Source organism: Bicyclus anynana, chromosome 19 (assembly GCF_947172395.1).
Source record: "Bicyclus anynana chromosome 19, ilBicAnyn1.1, whole genome shotgun sequence".
Lineage (NCBI taxonomy): Eukaryota > Metazoa > Arthropoda > Insecta > Lepidoptera > Nymphalidae > Bicyclus > Bicyclus anynana.
Genome location: NC_069101.1, coordinates 7,962,635 through 7,990,440, shown reverse-complemented (window position 1 = coordinate 7,990,440; position 27,806 = coordinate 7,962,635). Strand labels below are relative to the sequence as shown.

General features: G+C 34.7%; 2 protein-coding genes across 4 annotated transcripts in view; one reads left to right on the top strand and one right to left on the bottom strand.

The window, feature by feature from the left end:
• The window catches only part of LOC112045353 (pickpocket protein 28), a 14,584-nt gene extending 432 nt beyond the window's left edge, over positions 1 to 14,152 (bottom strand). The window contains exons 1-13 of one of the 3 annotated variants that reach the window (XM_024081500.2): positions 14,005 to 14,152; positions 7,777 to 7,965; positions 7,482 to 7,611; positions 7,239 to 7,360; positions 6,895 to 7,000; positions 6,223 to 6,377; positions 5,833 to 5,950; positions 5,175 to 5,267; positions 4,641 to 4,780; positions 3,158 to 3,288; positions 2,436 to 2,495; positions 1,758 to 1,965; positions 1,250 to 1,423 (exon numbers count right to left, since the gene is read on the bottom strand). In XM_024081500.2, the coding sequence (XP_023937268.1) occupies positions 1,250 to 1,423; positions 1,758 to 1,965; positions 2,436 to 2,495; positions 3,158 to 3,288; positions 4,641 to 4,780; positions 5,175 to 5,267; positions 5,833 to 5,950; positions 6,223 to 6,377; positions 6,895 to 7,000; positions 7,239 to 7,360; positions 7,482 to 7,611; positions 7,777 to 7,965; positions 14,005 to 14,045 (1,667 nt within the window). In that variant the 5' untranslated portion in view covers positions 14,046 to 14,152. Of the gene's footprint in view, positions 1 to 1,249; positions 1,424 to 1,757; positions 1,966 to 2,435; positions 2,496 to 3,157; positions 3,289 to 4,640; positions 4,781 to 5,174; positions 5,268 to 5,832; positions 5,951 to 6,222; positions 6,378 to 6,894; positions 7,001 to 7,238; positions 7,361 to 7,481; positions 7,612 to 7,776; positions 7,966 to 8,054; positions 8,211 to 9,374; positions 9,478 to 14,004 lie in introns of those variants that run through there. The other 2 variants (XM_052887599.1, XM_024081501.2) reach the window with 2 other exon arrangements.
• Positions 9,670 to 27,806, top strand: LOC112045355 (EF-hand domain-containing protein D2 homolog). The gene is made up of 3 exons (XM_024081504.2): positions 9,670 to 10,050; positions 24,794 to 24,958; positions 26,067 to 27,806. The coding sequence occupies exons 1-3, from the start codon at positions 9,881 to 9,883 to the stop codon at positions 26,317 to 26,319; spliced, it is 588 nt and encodes a 195-aa protein (XP_023937272.1). The 5' UTR covers positions 9,670 to 9,880; the 3' UTR covers positions 26,320 to 27,806.

The window sequence follows — 27,806 nt, the reverse complement described above, 5'->3', positions numbered from 1 at the left end:
CGTACGAGTCCTAGGAATGTCAATGACGTAGGGATGGAAACCTACCCGGTGTCTTGCAGTGCGATGGTAAAAAGGTGACGGTGGTACAAGCTCAAATAGCTCCTGTGCACACTCTCCGAAATATATTCTGTAAAAAACCGAGAGACTAGCAACCTTCCTACGATGACCAAGGGTTTGAAGTTTTTTCAGAAGGGGTGAGTCTTCGCCTATAAGTCTCCTGGCTCGGCGATCTACAGCGTCCAAAGCAGCTAACTGATACTTAGCAGAGCCATCAAAATATCTATATGATCCACACAGAAGATCTATATGATCGGTGATAGGAACAGATATATTTCGGAAAGGAGATGCAGTGAAAGGACTCCGTTTTGCTGTGAGTAGACACGCCTGCGTTTTGGTTGCGTTGAATTTCGATGTGAGTAGGTGGATATATATGGAATGGATAGGATGGAATTTTGAAGAAGGTAAGTGACGGTTTGCCTTCGTCAAAATTCCATCCTTCGCCACTAATACCTACTCACATCGAAATTCAACGCAACCAAAACGCAGGCGTGTCTACTCACAGCAAAACGGAGCAGAAGGATGGAATTTTGACGAAGGTAAGCGACGGTTTGCCTTCGTCAAAATTCCATCCTTCGCCACTAATACCTACTCACATCGAAATTCAACGCAACCAAAACGCAGGCGTGTCTACTCACAGCAAAACGGAGCAGAAGGATGGAATTTTGACGAAGGTAAGCGACGGTTTGCCTTCGTCAAAATTCCATCCTTAAAGAAAAGGAAATTCATACCGCTTGGTACTAACTTCGGTTTCTCATTCATACATTACAATAATGAATAATGTGTAGATATGTCTGGATTTTTGAAAGGTAACCCGACGGGAATCAGCATTTATGGACTCTTCACCGCTGAGTAGTTATAATCATTACTTACTTTACCTCTTTATAATATTATGTAATGAGTAATTACAGTTTGGCTAATAAAAGTAGAGACTGAAATCGTACGCGAAATTAAAAAAAAATCGGAGGAAATTCTGAAAATTATAGTACAAATATTCAATTACCTAACAGAGTTTAATACTTATTTATAGGTAGGTAGTAATGTTTTCACAAACAAAAAAAATATTTAAACAAATTATGAAAACGCATGCTTTTTAATTTGTTTATATGATTTTTTTAAATTTGGCGGGCGATTTCAGTCTCTGCTTTCATTAGCCAGACTCCAAGCATAGATAGCTATACTAAATATGTACCTCAAAGAAAGGAAATATATTATTTCTGCTAAGCTGAGTATAGAGAATCCCATGAAAAGGCCGAGTAAACCTCCGCAGTTGGCAAGAAAATCTGTTTGTCCATAGAGTTCTGAACGCCGCGATGTTATAAACTGCGCTTCTTTAAAGAAAATCATCACACGTGCGTAGAGTACACTGGAAAAAAAATATATTATAGTGGTTGTCTCATAATCGGTTATCTCATAATTGATTTTATCTTACGTATTAATGCTGTTTTTTAATGTTTGTGGGTAGTTTTACAATTTAATAAAACTAATATTATAAACGCGAAAGTTTGCATGGACGTTTGTTTCTCTTTAACGCCGCTACTATTGAATCGATTTAAATTTGGAATGGAAATAGATTTTGCTCTAGACTAACACAAAGGCTACTTTTTATCCCGGAAAATCCATGGTTCCTGCGGTATCGTAAAAAACTGAATTCCACGCTAACGAAATCGCGGGCGTCAGCTACTTTATAATAAAATTACTCGTTATCTTCTTCGGGGATCGGCAAGTTGTAAGCTCCATAAATTGCCTTCCAGTCATAATCGGCCTGCGAGGTTTCGGCCTCGTATTCTATGGAGGTGCAAGCTGGCAAACATCTGCATTCGGCTGCAACACGGCGAGCTTCATCGAGAGTGTCGTTATGTACTTCATTGGTTATTCTATTTTCAATGTCTGCTGTGACTAGTTCCACTGAAATTTTAAAAGAGACCATACAAACAATAGGTCTATAATTTTTGTTATTTAAATTACAATCCGTACATTTAACTATAATATGTAGGTAGGTACTTTTCATGTAAAACTTCCTTATGAAAACTGCATTAAAATCCATAAAATAGTTTAAAAGAACTAAGAGAACATACTGCGGAAGCGACTTCATACATGTACGAGTACATGATGTGAGTTTACCTCGTCCCCCTATAAAAACCGACAGACAATTTTGTTGGTGAATTTGGGTGCCGTACAACTCCATAGCATATTAGTCTAAGCTATGATTTGATGTTCTTCTTTTTGGGGGAAATCTAAGTGAGGTGTTTGTACTTAAAACTTCTTACGAGTATGTATTGTATTCGATTATTATCAAAACAGGCCCACACAGGACAGTCCGTGACAGTGAAGAAGACATTACCTAATGACTTCTTACTTTAGTAAAGTTTACTTACTTTGTGCTTTCTTTATGCACGCCACGCTCCCTGCGTTGCATACTGCCATGTTGGGCCCATCTGTGGTAAAAATGGTTTCATTTAAGTTAGTAGCGGCGTAAGCATGTAATCTAAAGAATATTAGATTATGTAGGTACTTTATTATACATATTATCTACTACTATTGAAAGCTGTTAAAGGTTCTGTTATTATGTTCCAACAATGAAAGAATGTAGACAGAGAAAATGTGTTGTGCTTAGTTCTATATTATATAACTTGTGGTATCACGCCAGGTTTGGTTGGGCGGGAAGAATTACTTGAGCGAAGAAGGGGAGTGTTAACTATTTTTAGTGACGTCCCTAACCCTACATCCATCAGTCACAAGTCCGGGACTTCGCTCAAGGTTATTCTCTGTCACTTTAGGGATAATTTGAAACATTATTGATGGAAATTGTACATTGTGTGTGTGTATTGATACATTTTAAATCTACTACTACTGATGTCAGCCCGTCTCTGACACTATCATAAAAATATCGCTCAAAATTTGACAACGATTTGCGGAATAACCGACGAGATGTACTACGTCCGAAGCTTTTTTTCAATGTAAGAGTAGTTACTACGACTTTATTAGTCTATGGTTGGGACTAGAGGTAAGAGTAGAACGGAACAACATAAACAATTTCTAATAATTTTCCTCTATCCTATTTTGGAAGTCTGGTAGAAATAATTTATAAGCAACTCACGAGGCATGCCGAAATGGACACATTCGCATCGTGCGTACGTAAAGTTTGTTAGGCATTCCATTTCGCAATTGGCTTGCGTGTACACTTTGAAGTATCGCAGGTAACGCTCGCTGGGGAAATAGCACTGTCGCCTGTAACGAAATATTATAAATGATAAATCATTTTTATCAGCCGATATATACCTTCAAAAGAAAATAATTTTTCAATACTCCTCGAGGGTACAATTCCAAACATTAGGTGACAGTGAAAAATGCCCTTTGTTTGACCCCTTCCTCCTTCAAAGGCGTTGTCCTACAGTAGGCTATTATACATAAGCAGATAGATAGATAGACCTATACTTAAGCCATATTCGTTGTTTTCAGGTTTTAGAATATTTTTTGTCGGGAAAATTAAAAAGGGGTTTAAATTGAAAGTTTGTATGGAAAGACCTAGGTATATGTTTCTAGTTACATTTGTAACAATTGTTGTGTGTACCTACTCCCAGAAAAAAACTAAAAATAATGTCATTCAAAATTTTTCAAAATTCTACCTCAAAAGGGTTTTTAGTATAAATCATTCATGTTTTGAGTTATAGTTTTGTAAAATGATTACAGGACTTTTTATTACATGCAAAACACGCGAAAATATATCGGAATGTAATAGGGGTTGATTGAAAGTTTACATCGATTGCCAGGCGGACGAAATCGCGGGCGTCTGTTAATAAAATATAAATAATTAACTTGGACAATATGCACATTACTATCTAGCCCCAAAGTAAGCATGGCATAGTTATTAAACTATAGTGTTTCAAAGGATCGTACTTGTCCAATATAGTGTGATAAGTTATGTAGTCACGTATGTTATCACATTATGTGAACGGATCGAATTTAAATTGTTAACTTCGACGGCTGTGACTTTGAAGGAAATGATTAATATTACCGTGAATCATCAATTAATTAAACAATGAATCATCATTCGGTTCGGAGTATGCCCGACTAGTTTCGAACCCATACGGGGCCCTTAGTCATGAGCTGGTTCTTGCATCGCGGCACGATCCACAATCAGTTTGGATCGTGCTGCGATGCAAGAACCAGCTCACGATAGTTTAAATTCTAAAACACCACTATAGTCTGGCAAGCTCGTTGATGACACTCTCATGATATGAGCACGACAAATAGAAAGACTGCGCGGGTGTGAAATCGTGCGTGCGGGGAAGTGAGGTGTATCAGTCGTCGGTTTTCCATTCATCGCTACACGCCCCCCGGCTCCCGCGGGCCATCGGGAGTGTTACAAACGAAGTTGCCAAACTATATCTCCGGGCTACTATTGAGAACTTCTTGGAAGAAACAATCTCAAGTAGGTTGTTAGGGTGAGATATATGAGGCCCAGTACTTGAACCTAGGAACTTATGGTCTGTGACGTCACACAAGCTAACTAGCTAGCTAAAGCTGGATGAATCAAGCATCATATTAAAAAAAAAAATAACAAATAAAAACAAACGTACCTGGTAGGGTCGTAGGGTTTCAGTCCCTCGGATGTGGTCATCATTTTCGGTTTGACGGCGACCACAACCTCCTGCGACAGGGGAGACCTGAAGTATTGCTGTGACAGTCTCGGCAGTTCCGCTGGGTTATGCAGTAATATCTGTCAATGTGGAGTTTTTTTTTTATAGTTAGTACAGTTTATTATCTTAAAAGTTTTTTTTTTATTTTATTTTGTTATGTTACTAAAAACTCGATCTACTGATGGGCTGGTACTGAAAAATTCATTCAATAATAGAAAGCTACATTATCAGGGAGTAACATATTCTATATTTTATCCTAGTATTCCGACGAACGGAACTACGCGGGTGAAACTGCGAGGTTCTGCAAGTCTCCTATACCTACGTAAGCAATATGGGTAGATAGGTTATAGATGGAACAATTTTCGACGTCTATTTAAAAATCTGGTTAAACTTTTCTGTACTGACTCTTAAATTTATGGGTATAAGTAATAGGGTGGATGTAATTAAAATATCACATTTTATGATTTTACTTACCTTAAATCCTTGTACGGGTCCTTTACACAGGTAATCCAGTTCATTAGTTTTAGCCTTTAATAAAAATGTCAATCCAGCTTTAGCACCATAACCCTGGAATTAAAATTCAGAATCAAATATCGTGTTAGAAAACGATATACGATTAATTTACAAATTGAATGACTAAGTATAAATTGAGTGATATTTTAGGGAAAGGTCAGTTACGCAAAATTTTTAACAAATATTATTTTAAATTATATTATTATGTATTTAATTAGAATACTAATACGAGTATAGTGTTGAACAAATTTTTGAAATAGATTAGACATAAAATTTGCCTCTTTTACATCTGAAGAGTCTTATAGGTTCGAATCTCTACCGGGGCATGCATCTCCCATTTTTCAATTATGTGCATTTAAAAAAATTAAATATCACGTGTCTTAATTAACAACAAAGGAAAAACATCGTGAGGAAACCTGCATACCTGAGAATTATCTTAATTCTCTACGTGTGTGAAGTCTGCCAATCCGCATGTGGCCAGCGTGGTGGACTAGTGAGAGGAGACTCGTGCTCAACAGTTAACCGAATATACTTGTTAGTGATGATGATGATGACAATTATTAATTATTATGTTGAAATCTTTCCGGTACAGTCCGGTATCAACTTAGCTGGTACTTACAGATCCTCTGTGCGGGTAAGTTTCTAGTGGTGTATTGGGCAAATACCCCGTCTCCAAGCTCCAAGTTTGATCCTCTGTACGATTTGAGTACTCCAAATAATTGTAATCTGTATTGAGACTAAGCAAACAGCAAAATTATTAATGAAATATTAAAACATTTACACGTTTAATTTGCACTATTATCTTTGGAATTATTTTCTTTACAATATCTAGCTAAAAATCAGCTTTATGTCAATGTTTTCATTAAATCTAATGATGTCATAAATAATAAAACAAAATAGATTTAAACGCTTGCTTTAAATGCTTTAGTATAATATAATAATTTTTATATTTTTATTTTTTTATTATTGATAATTTAAATATTTGAAAAATATCATATAATTAGAATACTTCTCCACTCGGAATAGTTCCTCAGCGCCCATTGTGTTGAAGGTATAGCAAAGTCCTTCCTCAGTTATGATAGGTAGGAACAGATCAGAACAATTATCTTTCGGAATGTCCTTCCACTTGCATCCGAAAAAAAATTCGCTTATATTTGGTGAAAGCTAAAATAAAATAAAACATGAATATACCTACTACTTCCGTGGATTTTTTACGTAACTTTAATAAAAACCTCTAAAAATTATGTTAACATGGAATAAACGAGTAAAACAATATTTTTCTAAATTTTATTGTACGACTTATTATTATTATTAGCATGATCATGTATAAGCACTTAAATAGTGCTTATACATGTTCATGCTAATACTAAATGTTACATACTGTAGCTTTCTAGTACTACGCCCTCATTCGCATGAGAGTTTTTAACGGACGTTAAAAATCGTTCAAATACAACAAATGCATTCTCAAGTGTATGTTCACACGACAGCGTTTTAAAACATAACGCTTTTTTTTAATTTTGGTCGTTGGAAATAGACCTTCATTTAACTTCATACTATATTTGGACGCTTTTTTATCGTCCGTTTAATAGTTTGAGGTAATTTGCGGACGGATGGACAGACAGACTACGAGTACAACAGTTCCCTGTGGACTATGAAACTTTAAAAAAATTACATTACATACCTCTTTCAAGTTTTCAACTGTCACGTTCCCAAGAGAGATTTTTCTTCCGTTCGCAGGGGCAAGATGATCATCGCAAACTAGAGAAACGTCTTCAAATAAAATTCGTCTGTTAACAATAATAAAAACAGTCGATAAGTACTTATTGTAGAATTTGGGACATACAAATTTACTCCTAGTGACGTTGTTTTCTCTCCAAGATTTTTGATATAGTCTTATTCCAGCCTTTAACTTTCTGTATTACCGAACTATTTTTTAACAAATATACCATATTATATAATACATCTAGATGCAGTAATAGAAATGTTTAATAGTTAGAAATTACGCGTTTACTTTATTTTACTTACTCTTCTTCTGTCAAATTTTGGTAGGTGCTTTCATTATTGTAAAGATGGTAATATTCTGTAAAGCTGAATTTAGTTTTTTGTGCTTTCGTTTCAAAACACACTGTCACAGCGGGATACGGAATCTAGAAAAAATACGATCTACTGTTTAAATATGATGGTTTTGTTACAAGAAAAGTTTAGTTGTCCAGGCATCATCTAATTCTAAATGAATGATGTATAAATTTCATTTCGCATAAAACAAACCTGCCAAACTGGAGTAGAATTTTCAGCGAAACTGACAATAACTGGAGTCTCGTTCCATTTTATCCAAACTTTGCGAATCAAGCCAGCGCAGAGTACCACACAGCATGTGAACATAAAGAGCCAAAATATTCTAAAAATATATTGAATATATATATACGGTCAAGTTAAAAATCACAGAATCTCAAATCTGTCTTAATGACTTTAAAATCAAGAAGAGAATACGTTTGATATATAGGTTATTTCTGGTTAATTTAAATAAGCAATTCTTTAAAGTATTTGTTGTATTATAACTAACTTTTCAACAGATGTTCGTTCCTTTTCTCCAATATACTTAAGACCATGGAGATTAGAATTGGCAGTGTAATCTACCAAGTATTTTTTTATTAGACTTATTTTCCCTCTTTTGATTTTCACATTTTCAGTAGCTACATGTTGGTCTTTATCATTTTCGAGATCAACGGGAACGTTTGCATGGCTTTCAGATCTGAAAAATAATAATTTAACTGTAACAGAGTTTCATAATCACCAAAAAAAGAAAATTATACATTTAGATAATTGAGTACAAAACGATACCTAGAGTGTCGCCTCATGCTGACGAGTGACTGCTATGCTTGCACATAGAAGAATAATAATATTCGGGCTTTAGGCAGTAAAAAAATACCCATAACTGCATCCCATGGGATATCCGTATGCCAATTACGAAATTGAAATTGCTACGAAGAATTACACATTTGATAATTTTATTAACATCAAACGGACATTAGACCACAAAGCGATTGTGTCATACTTTGTAATTTAATTTTCTAAGGTGTGTCACCTTATTATTTAGGGAAAATGTGATGCATTAATTCATAACTATTTTCGTGACATTAATTAAAAAAATAAGTTTATGTTTTGTATTGTACGACTGCGTATGTGTATGTACTCGTATGATACTGGCTCGCCCATATTTTGTCCGTCCCATCCCGACCCGAAGCAATAATTAATTAGTTTATAGGTAATTTTTGGCACACCTAACTACTTTTCAAAGTGATTCTTACCAGTAAAAAATGACAGATAAGAAAAGCTCAATATGAGAATATTTTGCATTATCCAAAACATATACTAAAATGTGATAAATACACTCAATATTGTTAGCGGAAACCATAGAGCATTTACCCTCGAAGTCTTTAAAAACAACTCCGAATTTGATGATTTCTTTTTTGTTAAGTTTGTATATTATTTGAAATCTGAAATTCAGAGTAGGGTGGAATGATTTACATTGTTTACCAATGTCTATGCTATTTCTATAATAAATAATAATCTAATAAGCAAAAGAAAACATTCTAATATTTTCTATCTACTGATAATTTTGAAGGCTGCGCCAATGGTACAATTAATGGCTAGTCGAACAATCCAGTACCCATTAATTTTAATGTACGAGTAATACCAAGCATAACTTTTTATTGAGTTGTCTGATTTTGACAATTCTTATTTTATTGGAAGGGGTAGGTATATTCCGAAGACGTTCTTGTCTAAATTTGAAAAAAATAAAGCCTAATGGTAGGAAAATAGAGGACTATTGACTACGAAAACTACCCATTAAATTGTACCTACTATTGGTACCGCCTTCAAAGTGATCAGTAGATAGAAAATATTATGTATTCGTTCGCTTATTAGATTCCTGCAGTCGGTAGTATTTATTAATAGCATAGAAATTGTTTAAACAATGTAAATGATATCATCCAAAAGGTTCAAATAATAAAAAAAAACATGATTTTCAAAATGAAAATCATCAAATCGAGCTGTTTCTGAGGACTTTCGGAATATGCTTGTGTTATGTTTTCATTGACTCACCTATGTATTCATATTATAAATTTAGTAGCCTTTGTTTTAAATTTCGTATTTACCTACCTACATAAAGATTTTTCAATATGAAGACGTGAATACTTCATAGTTCATTACCTTGACCTTTAACGTCTTTGACGCTCCAACTTCTGCTATTGATAAATCTTAAGGTTTGTCGAGTAGGCATTTAAGATTTTATTTGTAATCTAACTTGACTGAATAAGCATAAATCTAGATGGATTTTGTGTATTAATATTGGTATATCGTCGAAGGTCATTGTTAGTGAATGTTTATTTTGCGTCGATAGCGGTAAGATTAGTAAGATTGTATGGTGCGCGGCACACAGTCGCGTCGCCCGATCCGTCCGTCCCCCGCAACTTGATTGTGATACGAAATACGAATACGAGGGAGCGTCCGGAGTGCGACGCACTGACTGCCGAGTTTCGACTGCGGGTGTAGACCGGTCAAATTCGCCATCAGTTCTCGTAAAACTGTACGAACTGCGCCCGTGTTCGCAGCACCTCCTCGCGAAAAAGCACATTTTTTCAACGTTTTTCCCGCGCGTTACCACTATGGCAGCTACAGAAGAGCTCAGCGGAATCCTAATGAGGAGGCAGGCCATAAATGACAAACTGGAAGAAGGCGTTGAGGTCAAGCCCAAATACAAAATTGTAAATGTTTATACCGAATTTCACGAATTCTCCAGGAAGGAAATAAAACAGTACGAGGACACGTTTAACAAGTAAGCCGAATTTAATTTTAAACATGAACCTGTTAGAAAAATTAATAATGCATGCTTTGTACTTGAACAAGTGATAAACCTATACAAATAAGCCTGACAGGTGTTTGCCTTTGCCAATGTTGTTTTAACTTGAGATCTGATTGCATTATATGATTCAGTTAAAGAAAAAACAATTATATTGCATTCGTTATGCGTAGTTTGATTCTATAATTGATATTAGCCGGACTGTCTGACTACCCTAAATTATGGAATATAATATAATTGGTTAATAATTAACCGGCTATTCCGGTCACTAGTTTCTATTTATAATTAAAATTAATAAATGTTGGTAGTTAGTTACAAAATTACTCTGATTGAAGAAATATTGATTACCGGCGATCAATTTATATTTAGGTACCACAAGACAAGTACCTACTACCTATCTACTTATTTAAAATAGTTACGTAAATGTTTAAAAATAAAGATTTACTAAAATAATTACGGTATTAAAAGGTGAAAGTAGCAAGAAAAGTGCAACTTAACTTCTTAATATGACTTATACGTAATTTATTAAATAACGTGGTGGCCCGTCGTGGGAGACAACAGAGAATAGATCCCTCACGATTATGAGAGAGCTATTATTATCTTCATCATAACTTTCATTTGATCACCTATTTAATAAGATAAGTTGAAGATTCACACAGAATATTATTGCATCTTGACATTTTAAATTGTTTTTATAAACGTATACTGAATTGTTTGTATTAAATATCTGTTGATATTTCAACTTTCCGATCTGTTAAAGATCGTTGATGTCCTTACATAAAATAATTTACAAGCATCATTTATAATGCTCGAAACTGTTTCCTTCTTATTTATTGCAATGAAAACGGGTTTATTTCTGCAAAATTCACTCTTACTTAGAAAAAAATATTGTACGTTCCAAATAAGTGCCCTAATTCCGTCCAAATTGTTATGACCCCATGGAATTTTACGGTCATCAATTTGTCTTATGAACTGAATTATTTCATGTCTACAATGTACAACACAAGATAAATTGACATAACATGTTCTAATGGACAGAATGATATTTTATACATAGTACATACATATGTATTGTATTATAATGTCAGTCAATTTACGAATTTAGTATTAGTTAGTAGGTATCGCTTTGACGTACCGATCTGCTTATCTATACACTGTTAAATATCTACTAATGTTTGATAATAAATATAACACATTAATACAATTATAAATATTATGTTTGTACCGTACCGTAAACATGAGACAAAACATTGTGCAAAACTATCTATCAAAATATCTAATAATGATTTCCTTTATAATTTCAAATTTTAATAGCTATTTACGGTTTTTTTTGCCCATGCCCATGCTATGCCTACCAAAAGTAATTTGACATCCCGCATATCTTTTAAGTTTTACTGACAACCTTATTAAAGTTCACAAATAGTCACCCGTATCCCATCCCGCCTGCACCACCTCATTTCATTGAATCCAACGCCGTTTCTCCAATGCTAAACAAATTATAATAACAACATTCTTTGCGTGAATAATGATTGGGTTCCTTTTATTGTGACTAAATAACTAGCTAAAAAATATATATTATCAATAATGTTAATGATTTCAAACGGGAAGAATGAACTTGTTTCCTGAATAATTAGCGTTAATTTTTTACTGTTAAAGCCAAATGTAACAAAAACTTCATGTTCCAATTTATACAATAAATATAATAATAATATTACATTTGAAAAGTTACTACTTTCACTATCGCCAAAGCGTCATATCCTTCCGTTATGTTTAAAAAATACTTAGATAAACCATGCAACGTAAAATGTAATTCTCAGATGGTTCATAACTATTAATTGGTACCATTAATTTAATAGTTACACTTATTAAGTCATTTTCTTGTAAGGTGATTGCTCACCATCATAAGTATGTAGTTGTAGTGTAAAAGGTTGTTATGCCTACAAAAGTGACATAGTATCACTTAGTCATCGACGATTCATAGTTTACCGGTATGTATCTAAACATTATTCATATACGAGTACTTAGGTATACACTTACTATTCTACGTACGTATTCGTATTCGCTGGAAATCGTAAAATAGTTTAATTACTTAGTAAATACCACTAATTAGTAATTAATAATTAGGTACCTATATTAAACTTTGTTCCACGTTCCTATTTATTGCGCGAAAGCTTCATCATTATCAACCCATATTCAGCTCACTGCTAAGCTCGAGTCTCCCCTCAGAATGTGAGGGGTTAGGCCAATAGTCCACCACGCTGGCCCAAAATGGATTTGGCAGACTTCACACACGTAGAGAATTAAGGAAATTCTCTGGTGTGCAGGTTTCCTCACAATGTTTTTCCTTCACCGTTTGAGACACCGTGATATTTAATTTCTTAAAATGCACACAACTGAAAAGCTAGAGGTACTCTCCGAAATAGAAGGCAGCGGTTATATCCACTGGGCTATCACGGCTATCATAAAGCATAGGAAAGCATTCATAATACACGCATATTAAAATACATACTGAAGTCGCCAGTAAAACAAAAATACGATTATGATGATGACAGAAATAAATCGGTATGACCCCAAATATGTAGTCAGCCAGTTTAAAGTGTGATGTCCAATAATGATAAACAGTTTCCAACTGATCAAATGCCAGCAGGAAGTATGGCGGTGCGGTGTCGGTCGGTGGAGATTATCAGGCGACAAAATCGATGTGGGGTGCCCCGTGACCACTGCCCCACTGAACAATGGATGACCACGTTTCAATATTTACCAGGATTTCAACATTTTGTATTTCCGCGGCCTTAATAAAAATGTTATGTTCCTTACCTCCTTTTCGCTTGTTTTGTTTACGCGTATTTGTTATCCATAGGTAAATTGCCTAAGCCGGAATTTTTAATATTGCAAAGTTTTACTTACAATGTTAACTTGAACTTAGTAATTTAGTGTTATATTAATTAGGTATGTTATTATTTACCGATGGACAGGTTATTTATTGTTGTTTGTTGACTATTCCCATTTCCTATTTCATACATTTCATTTAAAAACCCTCAGAAACGTCATTGTTTTGTCGTGTAATAGCTAAAATTCTTCGAACAACCCGATTATTCGTTAAGATAAAGATAAATATACTTTATTTGCACACCACAAAGACAAAAACAAGTGAAATAAAAAACAAATTAAGAAGAGATCAGCATACAAAAGGCGGCCTTATCGCTAAGTAGCGATTTCTTCCAGGCAACCTTCGGTTTAGGAAAACTTAAGGACATCAGCAGGTGGCATAAAACAAAAATAACCATAGTATTAGTAATACATATACATACAAATAATTTACATCCTAATACATAAACAATATTACACAAATACCTACAATAATGAATAAAATACATATCAAAATATTCGTTCTTGTTTATAACGAAAAAAAACAAATCTATAACTGAGAATTATCCCAAGCTATAAGATCGCATGGTAGCCCTCCGTGAAGGATTATAATTCCCCTCTGAAACTTCCTACAATGTAATGTCATCCTGCAATTTTTCACTTAAGATCTTAAGGTCATTTCTTTAGTACTTGCGTTTATGTAGTTACATTTATAGCTTATCAAACTATGGTTATTGTTTGCCGTAAGACAAAAGATACATAATATAATTATTATAAATATGTACTTATATACCTATTCTAATCTACAATTACACCAATATTTTAAAAACATAATGCCTATTTGCATTTTTTTATGTAACGAATAAATTCAAAACTATTGGACCGATTTGAAAAATTCACATTATCAGCGAGTACCGGGAACTATATGCATGTGAACTCCGGTGCGTCCGCTTATATGTGAAATGTTTTTTGTGCTGTTGTCTTTTAGGGGGCGACTGGAAATTCTCCAAGTTATTTAAGAATATAGGAATTTTAATTTATTTTCATTTGTCAGTAATTTACCCCATATTGCTTCCAAATCCGATGATCTTCTTCATATCCATCTTTGCCTCCAGAATACCACGTTTTGAATTGATACCATTAATTTAATTTAATCCGTGAGGAACTCAACTGCCAGCTAACATCACAGAATTTAAAACGATACTAGTTAGACTGTTTTTTATTAATGTTTATGGGAGGAGGTAGGTAAGTATCCATATCATTCAGCGGAAATGTATTATCGAGTTCGTGTAGGCACTATATACCTACTACTATTCGAGTACATATCAGTACCTAAAACCTAAAGCTCATAGCAGTCGTTACTTTGTGGAATTTCATTTTAATAGTATTTAAGAGTCCAAGCGACAACGTTAACCAGATCCGATACAAAGTCCTCCTCCGCTCCTACGCACCCAGAAACACTCTCTGATGTTGACTCTAGTAGTCTGTAGTTCTGATACGAAGTCATAAACATCTTTGAAGTTTTCCCTATCGTTGCGGCCACTAACTTATCTTATGTACGTCTTATTATCATTCATTTTATTAGCATTCAGCGGCTCCCTGCAACCCGCTGAATGTCGTTCAATTTAGTGGGGGTACAAAAGCGCCTTGGAACCCTAATATCCATCGGCTCTTCGGACTATGTACCCAGGCCATTGCCACTTCATTTTCGCGACTCACTGAGCTAGCTTAGCTACTCGGTGACTTTGTTTCTTTAGGCCTAACATGTACATAATATGTATTGGGTCGAAACACTGATACAAAAAGAGCGTCATATTTTGTGGGTCGGACGCAACTAGCACAGAACCACAAACGAAGTTTAAACTGTTCATTTAGCCTTCGTTTAAATAATTAGCGAATCCACGCAAAATAATGCAAATAGACAGTAGAGGTACCTTAGCCACCTCAAGCAAACACATTAAGATAAGCTGTATAAGCAATGAACATGTGTGTATAATAATATGTAAATGTTTTGTTTTTGCTAAATTCATGTTGATAAGTAAAGCAATATTGAGTTCATAAAATTCAATTCAATATGGATACGATTTGCTAACTATTTAAAACACACCTATTGGTTGTTCCAAGATATTTTTTACGTACCTATAAATAAGATTGACAAATATGGAAGTATAATTAAACAGAACAGAATGTCCCGTAATTAATGGATAAAACGCAAATGGTAGATGCACCACTTAATATCTAAAAGTAATTTGAATAGTTTTGAAAAATCTTGAATTAGTTTTATCAACGCTGTAGCTGCTGTAATAAAGATTTTAAAGATTTGATGTTTGTTAAACATTACGGAATAAATTACTAAAGTAACTATGATACTACTTTTAAGATTAATGTTTTATTTCTTTTGGATAAGAAGCTTTGAGTGCAGCAACTATTTTCTCTGATTAACATGAGCCGAGTTAAAAAAAATGTCCTGTAAAAAAATATGTTACGAAAAATCCGAAAAAAATAATATAACTTGGTCACCCTAGGGATTTTTCAAAACTATTCAAATTACATTTAGTTAATTAAGTGGTGTACCTACCATTTGCATTTTGCGTTTTATTCATTAATTACGGGACACTGATCAAATTAGTTTAAGATAATTAGATCTATTAGGTGTATCTTCCATTTGCGTTTTATCCATTAACTAGCTGACGCCGCGCGGTTTCACCCGCGTGGTTCCCGTTCCCGTAGGAATATAGGGATAATATGTAGCCTATAGCCTTCCTCGATAAATGGGCTATCTAACAGTGAAAGAATTTTTTAAATCGGACCAGTAGTTCCTGAGATTAGTGCGTTCAATCAAACAAACAAACAAACTCTTCAGCTTTATTATATTAGTATAGATTACGGGATACCCTGTATATATTGTGACATAGTTCTTACTGCGTTATTTAGATCTGTGTTGTTATATTTACGAAATCGATCGCAATAAAATCGCGGTCGAAAAACAATTAAAAAATTATACGAATACGCGGCACGGAATTGGAAACAAACAATATAACGGCTTGTTGGGAAATAGTTTTGTTGCACAACTAATTCGTTTTGGTATAGATACGAATGATTTACTATAAATAAAAAAAATATAATATTGAACACAGAACAGAAAACGCTAAAAGCTAATGCTATTAACTCATTGACCTCTTATGAAAAAAATAAAATCAGACACGTTTCACTGTTTAGAGACGACTATTTTCTTTGCCGTCGTGTTGTATGCTAGGATTTTATAAAATGGGCCCATGATTGTAGGTGCCTTAACTCTGTACTCCTCTTGTACTCCTTGGAGTATACATATATTGTTTGTTTATGACGATTTTTCAATATTTTATTCTGAGATTATTATATTAGGTACATACAAAATTACTTACATGATGTGTAAATAACCTTTGATCTTTTATGATAATAACACAATAACTAGTTAGCTAACTTTATAAATATTAATGAAAAACTTAAGGCGAGACATTACTCTTATATCATTCCAAAATCTGTACTATTATGTATTCAGTGCTGTCTCTCAAATTACGTTGTTATCCGCGAACACGTAACATTAATGAAATGTTCAGCAATTGTACCGTTAGCTGGGCATTGCCAGGTTTTTTTTTAGACAAATGGAAGTTCAATTTTAATGGGGACGCTACAACAAAATCTGATCTGATCTACACGAGTAACGTTGCCACCTACATAGTATATTATCAATGGTTGCCACACTAAGCAGTGGTGTAGCTTGCCCTGGGCCCTGTATCAAAAGTAGTAGAGGGGGAAAGGGTGGGGGGTCATGAACGGAGCTAAATCCCCAAAATCATCAATCAAAAATCATCAAGATTGTGAATTAAATTAAGTCTTTGCCTCCTTTCTCGCTACTTCACATAGAACTCGTCGAGTGTGTGGCAGATCTATTATTAATTGATTACCTACCTACTAGCAGACGCCAGGCGATTTATTTTGCGTAGATCCCGGGATAAAATATAGCCTATAGCATAGTGTAGCTTCCCAACAGTGAATGAATTTTTCAAATTTTTCAGTAGTTTCGAAGCCTATTAAATGCAAATCTTTCCTCCATAGATTATTAGTAGGTATTGATTAATGGGGATGACCGGGACTGATGGTTTAAATTGCTCTCCTCTCCGAGGCACGTGGTATTTGGAAATAAGAAAAAGTACCAGGACTCTCTAGTACTTGAAAATAAGAAAAAGTTCCAGGACTCGAACCCTGCACGTCATGATCTGAAGCCGCATAAGCTAACAACTGGATCAACAGACAGTTAACACTTAATTATGTAGAGCTAGGAAATTGATGTCGTAAATCGTTTGTGTCAAGCCTAAAATGGAGTACGTAAGGCCAAGCTATAGAGACAATTCTTTTGGCTGGATCATTCGCCGACGGCGCACAGGTGGCGTAGTTCGTTAGTCTAGAAACCAAGCAGTTTTATTATCTTTGACCTAGTTTTCTATTTCACCATTTTAGCTACCTACTGATAAAACATTAATGTTTTATTCGGGTTTCGTGTCATAATGAACCAATTATTTTTTTATCGCTGTATCGGAGTTATAAATCCTTATTGGTACCTATTTACCAAATAAACTAAAAAGTACCTAACCAAGTGGTTCGTTCTTTTAGCCCATTTTTTTAGTATACCATGCTTTTCAGCAGAGAGGTTTTGGGGTCAATTTGGGGGCAAAAAGACCAAGACGACCACAGGTGAAATAGCGAAAGTTAGCACCTACCGATGTGATATTATATTGATTGCTCATAGATCCCACGGTTCCACATTTTTAACCCTCAACGCAAAAAAAGGGTGTTATAAGTTTGACGTGTCTGTCTGTCAATCTGTCTGTGGCACCATAGCTCCTGAACGGATGAAGCGATTTGTTGATGAGATGACTTATGTGCGAGTGTTCTCAGACATTGCGACATTGACATCAGAGATGTTATTTGTATGTATGTGTATTACTAATACTATGGTTATTTTTGTTTTACGCCACCTGCTGATGTCCTTAAGTTTTCCTAAACCGAAGGTTGCCTGGAAGAAATCGCTACTTAGCGATAAGGCCGCCTTTTGTATGCTGATCTCTTCCTAATTTGTTTTTTATTTCACTTGTTTTTGTCTTTGTGGTGTGCAAATAAAGTATATTTATCTTATGTTTGATGAAAATTGAAAGAGCCGTTTAAAAGTTCTGGGGGTTGAAAGTGGGGAAGAATAACCGAATGTCTGCAAATATGAGTGAGTGGGGTCTCAAATGAAAACGCACTGAAAGAGAATATTGATAGGGGTATTTAAAAAGATTTCAATTTTATATTATTGTTTTTTTTTATTTTTGTTCTAGTAGGGAATTCTTTTTATGTAAGTAATAAATAATTCACATTTCTTGCACTGTACTAAGTGTAACTGTAAACAGTGTTTTCTAGTAGGTATAGTTTTTTCTCGCTTACTTCTCTCTATACTCTAACTCTATCGTAACTCGTAGTCGTAGCGAATCTTTAGGTACCTAGGTATATAGTAAATGCTTAGTGTTCTGCGTTAAGTCTAGTCTTAAGTTACCCTAATAGGTAGAGAGTAGGGGATTAGTAATTACACCTACTGTTGAATAATATGAGAATTACTCGAACCTGTAATGACACAATAATATTTGATTCATTGCGTCTTTATGTGGATTGTTCACATTGTTTAAGTAAACGTGAATCAATATTTAATCGTTTACGAATACTACAAGAATTAATAATACATCACTGACTCGACCACAATGACGCGAAATATCTCCGGGTTTCCGTATCATAAAACAATGACGCGGGCAAAGAATATAAAAATATATTGACGCTGGACTCCCGCAACGTCGATATCTACGAGTACCTACTAATTAATAGGGTTGCCCATAGACATTGCCCAAATGGTAGATACACCACCTAAATTTCTAATACTAATTTGAATAGTTTCCAAAAATCCTTAGGGTGACCAAGTTATATTATTTTTTCGGAATTTTTAAAATTTATCTATCTTGAATCAGTTTTTTAATGCTATAGCTGCTGTAATTAAGATTTTAAAAATATCTATTTTTTGTTAAATGTTACGGATTAAATTATCAAAGTACTACAATACTATTTATAAATAATGTTTTATTTGTTTTGTAGCTTTGAGTGCAATGATTATTTTTTTTAAATTAACTATGATGACCCGATTAAAAAAATGTCCTCAAAAAAAACAACTATTCAAATTAGTTTTAGATAATTAGGTAGTGTATTTACCATTTACGTTTTATCCATCAATTATCGGACATCCTGTATATCTATCTACCGGGGCTAATGCCTCACGCACAGTGGCGGGTTCACCAGCAAGCTAAGTAGGCCTTGGGTAGCAGAATTTACGGGCGACAAAGGTCCAAAAATTCTCACAGAAAAGAATAACACCATAATACGAGTAATAAGACGAAAATTTAATGAAAATTAACAAAAAACTAATATAACGAAGACAGAGCACAAATAAAACCTTTACACTTGCCGCCAGCGCCAGTAGAATGTTCAATTTCTAACATTTGACACATCATAGTCTTATGAAGTGTCAAATGTCAGAGGTCAGAAATTGAACAGCCTACTAGCGGCAAGTTTCTAAATCCGCCTCTGCCCACGCTGCAATTTGAGGTAGTGCCAAAATCGAACATTAATTTTGTATGTTATGTAGGTACCTACCTACCTACATTTGAAAAAAAAAATCAGTTCTACAAAACCGATATCATTCAGCTCACCTCACTTAAGTTCTTCACATTGTTAATCGCCCTAATGAAAGGTTAAGTTGAAAGTTCATGAACGTTAGGTCGATAGTTGTTAGATTTAGAAGATAGATACCTACATAGTTACAGCAGCAACGACTTCGTATCTAAACGTATTATAAGTCGAGGCATTCCCATACCCCCCATACCCTATGCATACGTAAAGCTCGACCATGGAAATAAAATAAAAAACAAAGGAAAACAACGGAACTTCTAGGAAAACAAACGAAAATAAGGTAATTTCTTACCATACATACCTACTACATACCTACTAATGGTGGTTTTTTTTTTATTTTTCTACTTACAATATATCTACGTACTTACTTTAATAGTTTTTAATCACATAATTATAAGGTTCACTTGTTGCTTTTGCTTTTCTTTTTCGATTTCTTATTGCAAATCTGTAACATAATAATTGAGTAAAGGATGTTCACTAATAAATTATTGGTGAATGTGTCGTTCTACATTTAGGTACCTACTTCATTTTCGAAAGGTTTTGCCGGTCTCTGTTATACGACTTACGAGTAGCTCGGAAGTCGGAATTGGCAAAGATTTTTTTTTCTTGCATTGTACCCAATATTTATACGTACTCGTACTTGTAGTATAGGTATTTGAAAACGTTACCTATAGTATGCGCATTATCATCTGAGTCGTCCGGTCATAAAAGTCAAAAAAGATAGGAATGTGCAGCGCGCCTACCTGCGCACCCTAATTATCGATAAACGGCTACCTGCGCACGTGCTAATGATGAGTCAATAATGATTTGGACGATTCTGATTGGTCGGTTTCTAATGTAATTGCATTGCGTATTTTTTTTGCTATAAATGTGTTTACTGCAATTAAATAAATACATTCATGTGTTACTCGTTGCGCACTATGGATACTAATATATAATAAATTTGGCAGAAGACGAAGATTCTGATGATGAAGACTCAGATGAAGATTAATTTTATTTAGTTAATAATTATATAATATGAAATATGTATTATATTAAATCAAATATTGTTAATTTTTTTAATTTTGTGAACAAGATACGATAATAAACTTTACTTATCGATAATATGTCTTTCATTGTTACACCCTTCACTAGACGGCTCCATAAGACCCATAAGTGCAAGCGAGATAGATATAGAGAAATGATTTATGGCCCTAAGACTCAGTTGTTAATGCTATTAGTATAGTAATATTATACTATCATTATCAACCCATATTCGGATCACTGCTGAGCTCGAGTCTCGTCTCAGAATGAGAGGGGTTAGGCCAATTTATACAATAAACTATATCTGTAAAAGCTAAAAGTGTGTTAGCCATGTAGGCTTTAATAGCCTAAGACATATAAGTTAAAACATTAATAATATACCTAAAAAAAATCGAATCCATAAAATGTAAATAGTCGACTCAAAAGATGTTAACAATTGGACGTACATTTTAAAATAAACTCAGAGGCATAGGTAGGTACCTACGTTTATGAAAACTGACATAGGATAAAACCAGTTTAGGTACAATTATTTATTTATTAGGTATGCTGTATGCACATGCCTTGTTTAAGAATGGTTTGCCTTTTGACAATGCAGTTTGCAAAACCGCAACTATAGCATTACGTTTTACTACTGAATGCATCACAATAGCTGCAAGTACTATCTCGCGCCATATCTGTAGCGGGCACGTTTTGTAGGCTGTTGACATTGGATAGGTACCTCATACATCAATCATACACTTGAACCTGTATTGCCCAGGGATGTGAATGTGATTCCGCTATTTTATACTCGTCAATGTAATATTCGCCTATAACAAATGTAATTTGAACTTTATTCTTAAAGGATGTTAAAAATAAAATGTCGCTAACAACTAATTTGTCATGGAAATGACAGATGTCACTTCGCTGTAACTTTACAGAATGTGGGGGCTATATTGCACAAATCTTTGTTTTTGTAACTTTTTAAAAGCTTATTAGTTAGTTAAAAGATTGATTTCTTCACAGCTCCAGATTGAGTGAGTTTTTGGTATTTATTTCAATTTGTAACCACTAATAACGAAAAAGTTAGCTATAAGACACGCGTTCTTTACAAAATGTCAAAATGAGTCTTGAAAATCAGACAGATCAAGCCCAGAGCCAAACAAACAAAAGAAACCATTGATAAAGATACTTACCGTTTTTTTCCTTTGGTGGTAAAATGAACTAGGTCTACGGTGAAACCTGCATCGTCCTCAAGTCGGAAAATCGGTCAAGAATGCAACAAAAAATGTTATTGTTAGACCGGGTTAAAAATCATAAGCAACGCAAGTTAAATATTCTCGTTTAGTTCTCGAGTTAAATTTTTGTTGTATTTCGTTTCGCGATAAATAAAAAGCATGTAAATGCTTTTTTAAATGTTAGGTTAGGTACAGAATGTGCATAATAGTTGATACAGATATTCAAGACGTAAATAATACAAAAACAAAACTCATAACATTATAAAAACAAGTTTCAAGGACTTTCGTTAGGAATACTTAAGTGAACAGATATAGATATAACGAGTCGCCACGATAATTGTCTTATTCAAGGTAATTTTTCTTAACGTCTACCTAACTAGGTACGTCTGTTAGCAATGAAACATTTTAGATATTTACATAACTACCTACAATTACAATTTCAAAACTATAAACCATAATTGTAAGTTATAAGCAACAATTAGATGTTTTATTTTATCAGGCAATTCTTTGTGAACTGTGATGCAGCTACCTATTATTTACAGTTTGTTTGTTTGTTTGTTTGTTCCCTTCTCAAACTGGGCGCGTTGAGAAACCCCATTTATTTAGCTTACAAGTTACAGCATTGTTTCTATTGCAAAAATATTATAATTATCAATTCAAAGGTTTAAGGTTTTTATTGCTTAAAAATATTTTTGACGTGCCTTTGATTATCCAGCATGGTTCGAATACGAAATGTGGTCTTGGTTCTAAATACAATGGATTAGGAAATGCGAGAGCGGAAGGAAATTACTCCCATAGACGCTCAGACTAAATACATAGTATCGCACCCAAATTCACGAACAAAATTTTCTGCCATTTTCTAAGGAAAACGTGCTTAGATTTCATCCATTTAACTACACAAAAAGGTATTTTTACGGAGGTTTTTAACCGACGGACACGATTGTAAACTATGAAACGTCGATTCTATAGAGACAATGTTTATAATCGCATAAGATCGTTGATCATATACTTTGACAGAAAAATAATGTCTTGCGAGGCAGGTCTTTATCTAATTAGTCTGAGCATAGACGGCTAATTTTAATTCAAGTAACAGTCTCCTTACAATACAGTGTAAAAATATTCGAGGCGAAAACAGTATACCACCTACCTATTACGACAGACACAAAAAGTTAGGTAGAGCTAGAGGCCTCGTAACCGTTGGCGACATCCGTCAATATTCTTCACATGTGCATAATACTTTCAATATTATGAATAACCGATATTACATCAACGTCGCACGTAATATTAAGCCATAGGGTAAGTATACGAATATGTTTGTTGGGTGTTAATTCTAATAAATTATTGCATATCAACATATTTTATCAGTGGTATTTACCATGTCGTAAATATTTTTCCGATTAATTTATATCTAGTACCTAATGGGTAAGAAAACGTTGAAGGAAAAACATCGTGAGAATACTAGAGAATTTTCTTCATTCTCTGCGTATGTGAAGTCTGCCAATCCGCATTGGGCCAGCGTGGTGGACTATTGGCCTAACCCCTCTCATTCTGAGAGGAAACTCGAGCTCAGCAATGAGCCGAATATGGGTTGATAATGATGATGATGATGTCGTACTGGGTGACTTGCTCCTTTTTTTTTTCTTGTACTTTTTCTAAAAATTAAACCTTTGATTTATTGCCCGCTTAACCCCCTGCAATGCAAGCAGGTAGGTACTTGATTTCATGCATCACATTGCATTTTTACCGTATATCAAATATTCTGCGGCATGCAAAAATGCACTAGATGCCTATGTACCTATCCTGAGAACTCAATGAACCTGTATTAGTGTTACAATAGAACCAATGCCTACCATAGAAACAGAATAGGTATTAGTGTTACAACTTACAATAGAAGCAATCTATGGTTAGCATAGAAATATAAATGTCAATCTCCTGATGCCCACCCTAAACAGAAATTCTTGCTGGCCACTGCAAAGAGTTTGATGGAAAGTCAGAAATCGATTATAATTTATTTCATTTATTTTGAAGCACAATTAACTAAAAGGTAAAGTTCGTCTCACATAGGTATCTACAAAGTATGTACTGCATAATAAAATGTATCTTTAATGGTATCCTTAACCTACAGAGACTTTTAGCGGATGATGTAACGACTTAAAATTAGATTTAGGATGATGACTAAAGCTGAATTTCTTTGTCATTATAAATGGAATTATAAAATACTTACCGAAGCCCAGCGGTTTCACCCGCGTTTCCCGTGAGAATACATCAGTAATAAAATATAGCCTATGACACTCAGAAATACGACGAGTTTCTACAGATAAAAGTTTTTTCAAAATCGGTTCAGTAGATCCAGAGATTACCCTCCTATTACCTCACGAACTTTAGCTATTTATAATATTATGGGTACTAATATTTGAAAAAAAACGTACTCTTTATTTAGATGTAGACGGTCAAGCTCGTCCGGAATAGTAGGTACTAAAATCTTGTTTATTTCTACCGCTACAGCATTGTTGTGTTCCGGTCTGAAGAGCATGGTTGTCAGTGTAATTACAGGCACACAAGGCTTAACACCTACGCTTCAGTTTGATGGGTACAATACAGGGAGCCCCTTTTTAGGACGTTTTCCTGCCTACTATAAAAAACCCATTGCTTTTTGGGTACAGTTTCGAATCACGAGCATATTGAAGCCTGAAGCCGACCACACGACGTGCGCCTTATATCGCGAGTCGTTCCCACCAACCAATCGGTGCCTCTTTCTAACTCCCCACTCTTTACGGAAACAAGTCACGCCACCTGACGTCATATCCGTTTCAGCTTACTATTTCCTACAGTATGAATAAATTTGTTCTCTGTTGTTACAGATTCGATGAGGGTAAAGACGGATACTTGGATCTGAACGAGGTGAAACGAATGATGGAACGGCTAGGCGCCCCGCAGACTCATCTGGGATTGAAAGCCATGATAGCTGAGGTTGACGAAGACGGTGACAACAAAATTAGCTTCCGAGAATTCTTACTCATTTATCGGTAAGTATTCGCTTGAACTGAGTCCAAACGAGTATTGCAGGTACTATAAGTAGATGATACGTAGTAAGTTTCGCAGAAACAGTATGTTCCTTGGAAACGCAGTAATAAATAAGTACCTATCTACTTATAATATGTACCTAATGTAAGGTAGGTAGGTAGTAGGTAGCTATGTAATCATCGATTACAAAGAAGATTTGTGAACATCAGGATAGGACTAGGATACTAATATACCTTTACATAATATTACAGACGAAACAGGCGGTTTTAAAAGGCATGCCAGACGAGATTTCTCTCGACAAACGTATCTAAAGTTATTGATTGTCGGGTCTAGACATCAGATATGGCTATACAAGTCTTAGTTAGGTAAGACTTGAAAGGAAACGTAAATTTTTTGTTACTAACGCCTGATCTCGTCCAGTTTAAAATTGAATAAATGAATATTAATATATTGAATCTAACCATACCAAAACTGGACTGCGTATAGCCTAAGAAACTTTTCTTTTCACAAGTAATTTACACTTATTGGTTTATATAATACCTGACGCTAGTTCCAGAACTAGCTTCCAAGAATTTCATCAGTACCTACCTACTTTTTTTTTTACAAGTTAGACTTGACTACAATCTCACCTGATGGTAAGTGATGTTGCAATCTAAGATGGAAGCGGACCAACTTGTTAGGAGGAGGATGAAAATCCACATCCCTTTCCTTTCGGTTTCTACACGACATCATACCGGAACGCTAAATCGCTTCGCGGTACGTCTTTGTCGGTAGGGTGGTAACTAGTCACGACCGAAACCTCAATAGGCCCAGCCGTTAATCTTTGTATTTTGTTTTTTTTACCATCGCACTGCAAGACACCGGGTAGGTTTCCATCCCTACGTCATTCCTAGAACTCGTACGAAGCGATTTGCTTCTTCGTTTTTATACGCATGGCTCGGGTATGGAACTCTCTCCTGAAGTCAGTATTTCATAATTCTCACAACTTGGGCATCTTTAAGATGAGAGTGAATAGGCATCTTTTAGGCACATCTACACTTACCATCAGGTGACATCGTGGTCAAGCGTTCCTTATATAAAAAAATTAAAAACATTTTTTTCTGTTTTCAGAAAAGCCCGAGCTGGAGAACTGGAGACAGACTCCGGTTTGGAAGCGCTTGCGAGATTAACGGAAATTAATGTCGATCAAGTCGGCGTGAACGGAGCCAAAAATTTCTTTGAAGCCAAGATAGAAGAGCTTGCGAAAACTAACAAATTCCACAATGAAATAATCCAAGAACAGGAGGAAAAGCGGCGTGAGGCCGAGGAGAAGGCCTTGCGCAAGCAGAGGTTTAAGGAAAAATCTGCCGTATTTCAACAGTGATAAGTGTGAAATTCAAGGAACATTGTAGTTAAAATACTGAATGTCGGATAAATGAAGGTAGATTAGGAAAATGAAGTGGTTTAGGCATACTTTAAAAATATACAAATTGTTAAACATAGTGATGTAACATCTAGATAGTGTTTATAGCGAGTACATAAATTATTCACTTGTGGTACGTTACTATCAGAGTTTGTACCTACATACCAAATGAGTTTATTTCAAAAAGGTTTATTATGTCTTTTGTGGTCGTGTCAGGTACCTACTAACCTATAACTCTGATAATAATATTTTCAAATTACATTACTAGTATGTCGCTAAGCTTCCGATCTGAATCTATACCGGAACAACGAACAGTTTACCCAGTTTACTGTTTACCTTTTAAGTAAGTGTATAATTATTACCTAATAAATAAGTTGTTGGCCTATCTAGTCTGTAAGCTGTGTAGCTGTGTGTGCCTATGAAGTCACATGGCTTTAGGGATAAATGATAATTTGTTAATTTTAGGCAAATACATAAATACTGCGTTGTCCGGTCGCACATTTTTTTAAAATAATAATGTGTAATCAACAGTGTTATGTTTAAATTGGATGTTCTTATTGTAATATTTGTGATTTTGTCGCAGACAGAGGGCATGGCATGAGGGTAGGTAGATAAACTGCTCGGGCGGTCGGATCTCGAACGATTGTTATTATTGGTGATTTAGACTTTAGTCATAGCGCATAAAAAATTTTAGGTAATGTGTATTGTGTGGTACAAAATTAGAAAGAGATAAATGAAGAAAAATGCGTTTATTTTAAATTTGTACCACTTACCACAATGCATTTTTCAAGTGTCCGATGTCTCGACCGCTTAGGCATGTCAAGACCAAAACCCAAGTAGAAGAAGCATCAGAACATCACTGCTACGTTTTTCAAAGCCTTGAAAAACTCAGTATTATGCATGAACCAAGTAGGTAAATGTAACAAAAATAGTATGAATGATAGGTTTCTCGTACATAAATAAAGCCTTTTAAATTAATAATTCACGAAAATACCTATACATCCAGCATAAATCTATAGTTATCTACTTTGTCCTTTGTTCTGAGCTGATTCTTATTTCGTCAAAAAAATAGGTGTGTTATGTGAAATGGTTACATAATTAAGTTTTAACTGCTTTTGAGAGTATTTATCACAAACCTTACGTGCCTAACTGTAGAAATAGATATAAAGATGGTGCCTAGTACCTACCTACTTACACGAATCTCCGAAAAAAATCGTTATTAATTGTATTAAGAATACTGCTATTCTTCTCACGTCGCATTTGGAAAAGAATACCATCAAATTTCGATTACCTACCATGATATAAATTTGAATCCTATTATGTGTTATACTAGGCACCCATCTACTTTGTTAATTGCATGTTTAATATTATGTTAAGAATTTATTTAAGTTATTAAAAGTGATCTAATTTTACTTATCTAAACTGTAATAAAGAATGTTAATTACAAA